This window comes from Rhinolophus sinicus, chromosome X (assembly GCF_036562045.2).
Source record: "Rhinolophus sinicus isolate RSC01 chromosome X, ASM3656204v1, whole genome shotgun sequence".
NCBI lineage: Eukaryota > Metazoa > Chordata > Mammalia > Chiroptera > Rhinolophidae > Rhinolophus > Rhinolophus sinicus.
In genome coordinates, this window is record NC_133768.1 from 112008715 (window position 1) to 112021447 (window position 12733).

The window sequence follows — 12733 nt, forward strand, 5'->3', positions numbered from 1 at the left end:
AGATTTTTGTTTTGCATTTTGGGGGGCGTGGGGACAGTTGTCACTATGAGTTAAGTGCCTCAAAATGGGTGGGACCTTTGGGGTATGCTTTTCTACTTCTATTTCAACAGTGTGGAAGCAATAGGTAAGGAACTACAGGGTAGTAGTTTGAGACAGATTGAGCCACCGTTCCTGCACTTGCACTTGGCTGCCAGGAAGGGTCCTTCGGAGTCCTAAAAGCCTAGTGCCGTTTACTGCAAAACTGGTAAGGGTGTGTGCTCCGTGGGCTTCTGCTTGTTCTGGTACCCTCTTCTCAACAGGGTGCAGGCCTGGCTGGCTGGCTGCCTCACTGTCTTATGACACGAATGTCTAGGAGTTCTGTAATGTGAATGGTGATACTATTTGGATTTGAGCTTGAGAAAAATCCTCCTTAGGCCTCTGGTCTAAACGCCTTGCACTGAGGAGGTGGGGGTAGGGATTGCCAGGGAGCCAGGTATTGGGTATACAAGTACAGTTTTAGGAAACACTAAAAGGTGTTTTCCATTTGACGTTTGCTCATTTATGTATGTCCTCAGAAATTGCATAGCACAGATACCGTGTTTCCCCGTAAATAAGACTTTGCCAGACAATCAGCTCTAATGCTTACATTAATTTTTGCTCCAAAAAACGCATTAGAGCTGATTGTCTGGCGAGGTCTTATTTTCGGGGAAACACGGTAGCTGGGCCAAGGCCAGATTTGAGTGATGTTGACAGTTCTCTTGCTACCTATCAACTTACTATCAAAATTAGCACTGATTTCTAATATGACCAAAGATAAATATTAAAGGACATGGTCAGTCTTCTTTTTAACTTGAAAACCAGAGGGAAAGGTCTGCATCATAGAAATGTTCATTGATAATTCAAAATTAACATTCAAAATATAAACTTGAAAATGGTAGCAGTGAAGCACTGATCCTTCAAGAGTGTTGGGGTTCCCCTTCCTTTATGAGGGACTTTTATGATGAGCAATATTGCTTATGAAAAATTGTGAATGGTAACTAAGATATAAAAACATTTGGGAACCCCTATACTGGAGGAAGATTACTAAGACTGAAATTTATGAGTTAGGTGGGCTCTGGGAAGGATTCTGGTTAATGTAAACTGTCTAGTATCTCTACTTCCATTAGATTCGATCACCAGTCCTCAAACTTTCTGTGAAGGACTGGATGAATATAGTCTTTTCATGCCACAAATTCTCTCTGTCACATAGTTTCCTTTGTTCTGGCAACTTTAAACATGTAAAAACCATCTTAACAGTCCATACAAAAGTAGGTTGTAGTCCAAATCCATGGACTCTAGTTTGCCCACCCCTTTGCCTGAACCTAGAACACAGTACGGTTGACCCTTGAATTGTGCTGGTCCACTTATACTCAGACTTTTTCAACTGACCCATGCAGTTCCAACCTGCGTTGTTCAAGGATCAACTGGCAATTGGTCATCCACATATGTGGAGGGCCGTCTCAAATTGTACATAAGTGGATTTTCAACTGTGTGCATTGTGGATGTCCCAATCCCTGAGTTGTTCAAGGGTCACCTGTAGTTACTAAAAGGAATGACCCTTATGAGAGTAGTTAATAACTATTTTATCATCATTGAACAAGAAAGATAGAAGATAAACAAGCTAGTCATTCAACTACAGAGTCTAGGAAACAAAAAGTAAACCAAAAGAAAGGGAAAGCATTTTTAAAGTTGTGAATAGAAATTAATGAATTAGAAAACAACACCTTCATATCTATGTTCGATTTTAAGACCAAGAGTTGATTCTTTGACTATCCAACAGAATAGACAAACACTAGCTAACTTTGATAAAGGGGAAAAAGAGATATATTTGTGCATATAGACACAGATATATAGTGTGGGAAGGGAGATAGAACTCTAAGGTACACGTTTACAGCAATTAACTGCAGGTAACAGAAAATGAGAATACCAGTAGTATCTACCACTAAATAAGGCACAAGGCTCAAGTGGCTTTTCGACCTAACTTACACTGAATACGTGATTACTACATTAATTAAACTATTTTAGAGCAGTCGTTTAATGGAAAAAGAAGATTTTCCATTTTACTTTAAGTTTAGTATAACTCTCATGCCAAAACCTGATAGCGCCCATGAAAATGGTAAACCCATTTTGTTGATTAGATAAAAAAGTTCTAAATAAAATGCTAGCAAATTAGACCCAGGTGAGTTTTAAATGATCAGTACACTGAATGAGGGCACGTTACCCAGGGATGGAGCACAGTGCTGTGTGGATCAGGCTAGTGCTGGCTTGTGAGCCAGTTGTTCCAAATTCTGCATTCAGCGACATTACATCAGCAGCTTGAAAGCTGATATGATGGCATTTACATCACAGAAATCAGCAAATGCTACAAATCAAGGCCTTTCTCCCTTACTGCCCCCCCATTTTGCCCCAGAGCTAGTTGTTAAACATTTGCCAGCACATCATTGAATGTAAGCATAATCTGACAATAGGAAAGAAAAAATGTGATGCTAAAAAAGCATTTGATGAAATTCTGTAGCCATTCCAAATAAGAATAGAAGGAAACTTTTAAAACATGATAAAAAGTATTTGTTCTAAGTTAACAGTGAACATTATATTAAACAGTGATATATGGGGATCCATCCCCATGAAAGTCAGGAACAAGATTTGTTTTATATGTATACATATATATGTTTTATGTATGTTACATATATGTATATCTGTATATGTGACTATATGTTTATTAGTATATTAATCATAAAAACATTTAGAGTGATTGCTGTTTCCTGTTTACCAGGCCCTGTTGGCATAATGTCATCAATATAATGGACCAGTATGGTGTTTTATTGGGTGTCAAGATGTTTGGAGTCCCTTGGGTGTATATTAGGACAAAGAATAAGGAAGCTGTCATCACCCTGAGGTATGAACAGTAAAGTTAATACTCTTGTCCCTACTTCATAAATGCAAATATATTCTGATTTTGCTTATCAATGGGAGTGAAGAAAAAAGCATTTTCTAGGTCAGTAGTTCCATATCAGGTGCTGGGTCTGTGTTAATTTGTTCCAGAGGAGATACCACATCTGGAATTGCATTTTTTTGGTCATACCTCCTGATTAAATTTGTGGTGATCTGTCATTTTCCCATGATTCATCTGGTTTTTGTAGTGGCCACTCGGGCCCTAGTGAACTATTCCAGATGTAATCACTGAAAGACTTCTCGGCAGAGAAGGGATGGCTGCTTCAGAGATTGGGGAAAGGTTGCCTCCTAAAGGGGAATATGGAGGATTGCAGTTCTCAGCCTCATCCATGCTCAAACCCATCCCAGGTGTCAGAGTTCCACTCCTTTCCAGCAGTGCCCTTACCCTAGCATAATAGACCTGGTGGGATTGACCATTTAATTGTTTGTGCAACTCTGCCATTCATATGCTCAACCCCTAGACTTCATCTGAAGTCCAAGTATCTTCCTACAACCATAGGATATGGAAGACCCCTCCAGAGCTCCATGGATGTGTCCTGATTCTCCATGTATGTTCATGGGTGTTCTTTGTATATATTCATAACATTTAATTTCCTTTCCCCCTATGTATGCCATAAAAGAAGGCCCATAAAAAGAAGACAAGTCACTCTACAATCAGGTGACACTACAGTTGTTGCTACAACTAAATGCCATTGTCAATTTAATCTTCCAGTGTCTTCCTCACTATCTGTAACTCATCCCATAGTATCACTGGTGCTAATATGAGAAATTGTGATGCCACCACATGCATGGATTACACAACATCCAATCTTCTCCAGGCAAGTTAATAAAGGTACTAGGTAGGAAGGTGGGAGCCGGCAGGGTATTACCATTCCTAGGCCCTGAGGGATGAGGAGAGGGAGCAGTATCCCAAAGGAGAGATTAGGTAGATTCTTGTAGTGGCTTACAAAGCGACCACATATTCTTTACATTCCTCTCATTGAGAAGTGGAGGCTATGTCCCTTCCCTTTGAATCTGGGTAGACATGTGACTTGCTGATAACCCGTAGGATGTATTGGGAGTGATGCTATACAACTAAGAAGGCTAGATCAGAAAAAGTGATGTGGTCTCCACCTTGTTAGCTGGGACTCCATTTGTGGATCAGTTCATCAGGGGCATAAAAATGAAGGCAGAGTAGATGCTGCTGCTAAGGTTTTAAGCCTGTTTAATTAAGGGTCTTGAGCTCTCCCCCAGAGAATTCATCATTTCCTAAGGTTTCACCCATCTCTCTGCATGGAAGACGCAAATCTTCACCTCCATTCATAGTTTTGTCCCCTAAACTCAATCCTTTCATCAACTGCCTACGGGACATTCAACCTGATTGCCCAACTGTCACCTCAAACTCACAATCTTATCAATACACCCAGTCCTGAATCACACATTTCTGGCAATAAAGCACCTCTTCATTTCTATTATCTATGAGATCCTTGATATTACCACATTTTGTTCATATATCCATATTCACAATCACTGCTATTACCCATATATGGAAAATTCTTTTTTGGAGTTAAGTTTGTAGGTACTAGGAGTGTTTGTCCCATGTTTGAAATTTGTCAAAAACTTTAAAAGATTCATGCATTCTCTTGAAAGGACTAATTACATACCATTAAGGTCCCAGTGGAATTCCCTCGATAACTCTGCCACTTATTGCCATCAAGACTGTACATGATGATAAACTGAGAGATGTAGAGGCTGGAGAATTTCTGACGGGCACCCTGGGTCATGATGCCGTGTATAATCATTGGTGCCAACAGATCCACCTGCCAATTAAAACAACACATTATTTTCAGTGTATGTACCAGCTTCTGAAATTCATTATTGGCTTAACAAGAATCTACATTGACACTGATATACACAGTATTACCTTGGATGTACAGGGAAGGCAGATGCCAAAGAGGAAATGTGGATGTGTGTTAAGCTGTGGGGTGTATGATGAGACTGAGTACGTAAGGTGCTTACTGAGTTCCCAGCCTACCTCCTGGAAAACCAGAACACTTGGAAATCATTGAGCCCCCATTTTCTCTACACACATCATTTGTGCTGCACATATGGACCCCCATAACCTAGTGCTTTGCCCACACCTCAGCCTAGACAAAGCCAGTTTCCTCCTCTCTCTCCAGACCAACCCCATCCTACTATCGTTATTAGTGAGTGATAAACTGCTACCCCTCCTTCAAGTGTTAGCTCAGACACCATTTCTCCTTAAGTCAGGTTAGCCTTTCCTGACTTAAACTCGGACAAATTTAGTTCTGCTTCTTCTGTGCTTCCACTTTATTTTGTATAATAACTTCATTATAACAAATTATTGTACCATATTATAAAGGTTTCTTTGCTTATCTGCTTTTCTTGTTAGACTGACATCCTTAAGGCAGTGAACCCATTTGAGTCACCTAACCTCTCTGGATCTCAACTTCTTTATCTGTGAAGTGGGGATAATAATGGTATTTATCTCAGAGGTTTACCTGATGGATTAGAGTGACTATGTGTAATGTGCCGAGTTCAGTGCCTGGCACATCTGTGTACTAAACACTTAATAAATGTTAGCTTTTATGTTCTCTCTAGCTCCAGCATGTAACATGGCATCCGGTATAACACTGATGCTTAGCAAATGTTCTAGAATGAATGAGTGAGTGAATAATGGCAGAGTGGTAGGGAATGGTTTGTACTAAAAGAAGAGGGCATGGACCATGCAAACACTACAAGGGGGTACCTACTACAGGACTTTTGGCGTCAGTTACTGTCCTAACAAGTAAGTCAAACTTCTCACAGGTGCTTGGCACTCTCCAGCTGGACTAGTCATGACTCTTGCTTAACAACTATCTCCTTCAGTTGACTGTAAGTTCCATCCATCTAAACAATGTATTTTTTGCACTTGTTATGTGCCAAGCACTGTTCTAGGTACTGGGAATACAGTCATGAACAAGAGAAAAAAAAAGCCCTGCCCTCATGGAATGACAATTTGAGTTGGACAAAAAGACTATATCATATGTACGTTTTATTTGTTTACAGCACCCAGTAGTGATAAGTGCAGGAGAAAAAAATGAAGCAGAGTAACAAGATAGAGTGGCAAGGTCTTCAGAAGCTAATGTGCTGTCTTTTCCCAAATTAGATGGTATTTCCAATTGAAGACACTTCATTTTTCCTCTTGGTATCGTGGCACAAACAACTGAAAATACCAGGTACAAAAAATCATGACTGTTGTTGAATTCGCTTGTACTGTTTCTTCCTGTAGCACATGAGAGGTCGTTTTTGGACCACTGACTATTGTACTTTCAAGTAATTTTAATAAAGCCTGGCCAGCTGCCTTTCCCACCTACATTCTGTAACTGATGAATTCTTGGCAAACTGCCAATCTTATGTATTTCATTTTGTGCCTCCTCTGCACTATAATTAGAATATTGGAGCAATTTGGCAAGTATAGATTCAATATTCTCACCTATATATCCAGCCAGGTATTTGAGTATGACAGCAAGACACATCTGTACGAGGAAGTAAGTGAGGTGGTAATGAGTCACATAGTGTACATATACAGACATCACAGCTTGACATCTCCATGGAGCCTGCCGACTGCCAGCTGCTGATTGTCTGGCCCTGGTCACCCGATGCCCCTCAAGCCAGCGCAGTGCTCTGATGCGTGGTGGCCTGGCTGTTGTGTACTCGTCAGGCCTTCTCCCTGGAATGGATGCCTACCCCAACTCCCCTTCCTGTCAGCAGCCCTCTCAGCTCCAACTCCATATCTGCTGGCTCTCTGGAACCATTTCTTTATTCTGTAAAGTTACCAGATCAAGAAAATGTGTATCTGGACTTCAGTAGGAAGGATGGCAGAAAACACCTTGAGGATAAGGTGATTTCATACAGGTAATATAATAAAGTCAATTGGTAACTGGCCCAATTACCATAAGCAAACAGTGGTAGTTAATAGATGGTTATCAACCTAAAGGGCGCATTCTAGAAATGGGTATGGTTTAATGATTATGAGTTAGGGTTCTGGAGCCCAACTATTTGGGTTTGAATTTGGCTCAGCCACTTACTGGCTGTGTGACTTGGGGCATGTTATTTAACTTTTCTGTGCTTCAACTTCCTTACCTGAAATGAGGGTGCCAATAATACCTACCTCGTAAGGTTGTGGTGAGGACTTAATATAGCTTGTTTTGTTGTAAGGACATAGTAAGGAAGCCCTGGCTACTTCAGTATTGTGATCATGACTTTGCTAAAATATAAAAAAAGTTTACTGATCAAATCAGTCAAATCTATGAAACTGGGAAGAGTGGGAAATACTTTGGGAGACAGAATCTTGGCAAGCTGGAACAATGGGTCAAAACTAATACCTAAGTGGAAACTTAACTGTGTATCTCTTAGGGTTCTTTGGTATGGAAAAGACACTCTATTTACAGGTCTCATCACATTGTATCCAGCGAGGAACATATAACTCCCCAAATGGAAATAAGGATACTATTTAAAAAAACAAACAAACACAGAACAGATGCAGGGCAGCCAAATAGATTAAAATGTCCACTACACAGGGATACCTGTAAGGTTGAATAAAAGTGATATCCACAGAAATATAAGGTGAGAACATGTGGTTTGGCAGCCTCACAAACTAATTAAATACTTAGGGATTAGCAAATAGTCCTCTCAAATTGAGTCATAATTGTCAGTGCCTAGAAAATGAACAAGAAAAGATGAGCTGATGTGGCTGTTTGGAAGCTGATGTGGCATTAACAGATGAGCTCTTTGTGTCTGCTTACTGGTAAGCCAGTTTATTTTAACTGATTCCTATTTCTTATTTTAACTTCAGGAACATTAGAACAGAGGTAACCTCACAAAGGAGGAAACTGTCGGGAAATGTCCTCGGCCTACTAAGAAGAGGAAGCAGAAAGCTGGTGCGCTGTGAGAAGTGGATGGAGCTGGGGAGGTAGGTGCTGAAACGTGTCCCTGTCCGGACTGCAAGTTCCAGATGTGGGAGGCATGTTAGGTGGGTTAGGAGCAAAGCTGGAAGCAGAAGTTCCCTCCCTTTGCCTGTTTGGGCTCTAGAAGGAACCTACCCCTGTGGGTAGGCAGAGAGCCTGAGTTGGCACTTCTAAGCTTCCTTCCGCTCTCATGTGGTGCGGGAGGAATCCAGAAGTTCCCGTATGTATACCTTTGAAAGGGTCACAGGCCTGAACGATTTCACGTTGACATGATAATACTTTTGGACATGTTGAGTTAAATCAAATATATGATTTAAATGAATTTCACACATTTCTTTTATAATGTGGCTACTAGGAAATGTAAACTTACACATGTGGATTGCATCTGTGGTTCGTGTTATATTTCTCTTGGACAGTGCTGCTCTAGAGGAAATGGGGAAGTGAGAAAATCTGAAAGACTGAATCATTTAAAAAGAAATGGAGCTAACCTAAAGACACTGTTTCAGTTTTTGGCTCTAAGTTAGTTTACAAGATTGGATTAACTTCAATAGATGTTTCCTACTACCCAGTGGTATATAATTTGTGAAGAAATGGATTCAGTTTTATAAAATAAAGAAGCCACATTTTCTGGGCTTGTGTGATGGGAGATTGAGCCATTTGTTTTTCTGTTAATATAAAGGTATTGGAGGACTTGAGGACACCTAGGTACCGTGTTTCCCCGAAAATAAGACCAGGTCTTATATTAATTGTTGCTCCAAAAGTAGCTTTAGGGCTTATGTTCAGGGGATGTCATCCTGAAAAATCGTGCTAGGGCTTATTTTCCATGAAACACGGTAGTTGGAGGCATCTAATTATAGAATCTTGGGAGGTGGTGAGTTCAGTGTTGTCGAAAGTTTTCAGATGTTCTAATCCCAGTAGAAATATTAAAAACACATCAGTAAGACACATCAGCATGCTCAGTTCTATTCCCAACTTCTGTCCTCCTCTGTTACCTGGAGTTTGATGGAAATGACTTCAGTATGAAAGATGTGTAGTGCTGTGAACTTGCAAGAGGATTACATGATGCCATTGAATGGGAGGCATTTTCTAACCTTGATCCAGGAAAAGGGATCCTTGGTGCTCCAGGCATTGATTGATCCGGAGTGATGAAGTCTGGCCAGCTTTGGGGCCCATTGTCCTTTGCCCAAGAAAGGGGAGAGAGATTAGCTTCAGCTGGGTTGGTTCTAGACACTTGGGAATGAAATTACTCTTGAGAAAGGTTAGTCCTAGCTGTGAAGAAGGTAAAGGCATAAAGCACAATAGTATCAATGACTCCCTAAGTGTTTTGCTTGCCCTTATCCATTTTATTTTCTAAAATTTAATAATTTTATTGACTATTAGCACCTCTAATTATTTGATATGTACTGGTATGTATTACCAGCACTACCATGTTTCCCTGAAAATAAGATCTAACCGGAAAATAATAGTACTTACCATATTGTCCTGAAGCTGTAATCTGAAAATCTCTAATGCGTCCAGAAGCCATTCCCAGAGGAGTCTGACACTCTGAAATCAAATGAGGGGAACACAATAGCTAGAAGTGCAGAACATTTAGCTTCACAAATGTAAGTCAATGAAAATGGGAGAATACCAACAAATGCTCTTTTTTCTTTTTAGTGTTTTCTATATGTCAAGAACTGTGCTATTTTACTGTACTATCTCATTTCATTCACCCCAACAGGTAGGTGCTAGAATTATTCACATTTTGCAGCTGAGGAAATGATGGGCCCTTATGTAAGTGGACCGGTTCTCTTACTTGTTTAGGATTAAATCTCAAACTCTTCCAAGAGTTCTTAATTGAACCAAAATTAAGTTTTAAAATTTGCTCTTGGAGATCTTGGAGCTTCACGAAGTTGTGAAAATGAAGAGATTTTTTTTTTTAGCATCAGTTCGTTAAATATTTAAAGCTTCAGGTTCAAAGTGTTCAAAGCTTCAAGCATATCTGAGGACTCTGATGATATCTACCAGCAATATTCATTTCAGATTTGATAATGACTGTGAACTTGTATTTATTTCTTGATAAAGGCAGCCATTCTAGGAAGGAGAAAAGCTGTACAGATGCAGACTGGGTAGGCAGGGGGCCTGTGCCCACATTGCTACTCACGCTTGCTATACACCAGAAAAAGAGTGCTCATCCCAGCTTTTAGGTGTTCACCAATAAGGCATTCTATCCGCCAGATTCCAGCTTTGGATGGTAGCATTTCCACTGTCTCAAAAACACCTTATCAAAAACAAAAGGAACAAAAGTGATTTCTTTTCACTAAAAAAATGAGCATGAGATGCGTTGGCTTATACAGAATATCAAAAGAAATCTACCTAAGTCAGTTCCACTACTCTTGGACCCTTGAAACACACAGTGCTTGCTATGTGACCCCTGCAGTTGGAGCCACTAGAGACTGACTTCTGAGAGCCCCTCCCCACCCCTACCCCACCCCCTGGGAAATGGGGAGATATGGTGACGGAAAGCTTTGGTGCAGAGACAGGACAAAGCTCCTGAGTTAGGATTGGCCTACATTCTTAGGGGTTTTCAGGGCCAAAGTTGTATTTCTCAGTGACCAGATGTGGGCTCCTTGGGAGAGGGAACGCAGGGTGAGGTCCTCATGGATCTAGTCCACTAAGGCTGCCTTGAGGACTAAAGTAACCCCAGCAGCAAAAAGCTGGATGGGAATGCTGAGTGGCTGAGGAATGAGCGACCAACCAGCCGGAGTAAAGCTGGAACCAGCCAGGTCCAGGGGCTTCCATGGGAGAGGGTCCTAAAGGGAGTCTGAAGATACCCTCAGCGTTCCCTGCAATCAGAGTCAGGTTTCAGTATCTGCCAGGTGTACAGTGCGAAGCTGGCTTACAGCAGTGGTGCCAGTTGTAAGGAGGTAACTGTCCTGTCCCTTACCTGTACCCTCTCCATCCTGGAGTTCAAAGCAGCAGCCAGCAAGGAGTTGGGGGAAGCACAAGAAGCTTAAGGTAGCGAACCAGGACTCAGCCGTGCCTCCCTTTCCCAGTGCAGGCTTCCAGCCTGGCACAGGCTCAGGTTTTGGGAGGAGAGGTCCAAGTGAAGTCAAGTTCAGAATTTGTATTAACATCTTAGAGTGGACATTGTAATTTCTGACAAACCACACATTTATTTGTGATGTAAAGTGACCGCAGGACTGTTTATCACTTAACATAAGAGTGAGCAGAAAAGTCCCTGGGCTTATCAGAATTTTTATTCAGAAGCAGGGCAAGTTCATTCCCGCTATTAAATCTGTCCTAAAGGGACAGTGGAGAACTAAAACAAAGTTGTGTTTTTAGCAACAGCGTGAGTAGTGCTTAAGCACATACTAGTTACAGACATAAATCACTCTTGGGTACATTACTGGTGCCATGAGGGATTTGAGATGGAAAACTATCCCTTTTTTCCTAGGAAAGTGCTCCAACATTAATTATCCATTTATTCTGTTCTATGTCCCTTATATCACATTATGTGTATCTGAAATTATCACGTTCCTCTGCTAATTTATTTATTATCTCTCTGTAGGGTAAAATCACTTGGAAAAGTAAGTTACCCTGGAGACAGAGAGTTTGTCTGCTTTGTTCACCAACTGCATCCCCAGTGCCTAGACCATTTCAAGTACTCAGTAAGCACAGTAGGTAGAAGAGAGAGAGCACAAAGCAGCTGCTACCTGGATAGAGGTTGTAGACCGCCATTTTATACTCCTCTTTCCTCCGTACAGTGAATACGTGTCCACTGAAATGAATGGAATGGATGTTTTCGTTGCTGCCCATGCTGAGCAGATACCATCGAATCCTTTGATCCTGAGCCATTACTAAGCCAGGTAGAGTATCCATCACATAGCCATTGATTGCTGGGGAGGGACAACATGGAGAAGGCTGTTAAAATCTACTGTAGAAGTGTCTTTTCTTCCACGCCAGTCAAAACTACTGATTCCTCTGAGGATCCCATTCCCGTACATATACTCTTAATTTATGCAACGTCCAAGCCTCTGGCTCAGGACTCATTTGTCACAATGCATGCTGCATTTCAGTGAGTGATATTTGGGTGGGGGATATATTACCATGGAAGCGATAATTTTGTTTAAAAGCAGGGTCCTCCATCTGGATATTGCAGGGAGCCCTGCAGTTCCTTTCCATGTTTTCAGTGAAGTACCAGCTCTTGGTCTCATCAAAAATAGTGAAAAACAGAGCAAATTCCTGCACTGTCATTTGTCTCCCATAAGAAGGGTTCAGTGTGTTCGTGCGGCAGATCAGAAGGGGTCCAATCAGGCCTGAGTGCATGTCTCGTTCCTGAGAGGGAAGACATCGGTCCTGTGAGTAGAAGCTCTCTCGTCTATGAACCACAGTGCATTTCCCATCCGCCTTTATGCCACTCCACCCCAGCCCCGTCTTCCCACAGTACCATTCATCCTCTTCAGTGGATTCCGCAGTGATATTTCTAAAATGCAAATATGGTGCCATGTCCCCTGTTTAAACTTCCCACTATGGGTAGGGTAAATACCAACATTCTCAGCAGATACTGCCAAGACCATTTCTTTTGGCACAATGTAGACCTGCTTACCAGATCAACATCAGAAAAATAAGCCCAGGCTTTACAGTCAAACTCATCTTTAGTAGGTGCCATATGATGTTGTACTTTCCAGAAGTAAATTTTCGTTTCATTAGGTTTGACAAACTTTTGTCTAGGTTGTGCTCCTTGGCTCTCATCTTCCTCATAAGAAATAAGGCTAGAATAGAAGGAGTAGGGACGGGAGGCCTCATTTTTGAAAGTTACCTGCAGAGGGGAA

At 41.3% G+C, this 12733-nt stretch overlaps 1 protein-coding gene and 1 long non-coding RNA gene across 2 annotated transcripts in view; one reads left to right on the forward strand and one right to left on the reverse strand.

Moving 5' to 3' along the window:
• Nucleotides 1-12733, reverse strand: part of F8 (coagulation factor VIII) — a 120405-nt gene that overhangs the window by 19261 nt on the left and 88411 nt on the right. Inside the window, exons 16-22 of the mRNA XM_019716077.2 lie at nucleotides 12508-12720; nucleotides 12008-12236; nucleotides 11615-11797; nucleotides 10063-10179; nucleotides 9393-9464; nucleotides 9011-9096; nucleotides 4614-4769 (exon numbers count right to left, since the gene is read on the reverse strand). Of these exons, the coding sequence (XP_019571636.2) occupies nucleotides 4614-4769; nucleotides 9011-9096; nucleotides 9393-9464; nucleotides 10063-10179; nucleotides 11615-11797; nucleotides 12008-12236; nucleotides 12508-12720 (1056 nt within the window). The remainder of the gene's footprint in view (nucleotides 1-4613; nucleotides 4770-9010; nucleotides 9097-9392; nucleotides 9465-10062; nucleotides 10180-11614; nucleotides 11798-12007; nucleotides 12237-12507; nucleotides 12721-12733) is intronic.
• LOC141569738 (uncharacterized) lies at nucleotides 197-8992 on the forward strand. Its single transcript, XR_012493495.1, has 3 exons — nucleotides 197-2914; nucleotides 6119-6188; nucleotides 7808-8992. It is a non-coding gene; the product is annotated as an uncharacterized LOC141569738 (long non-coding RNA).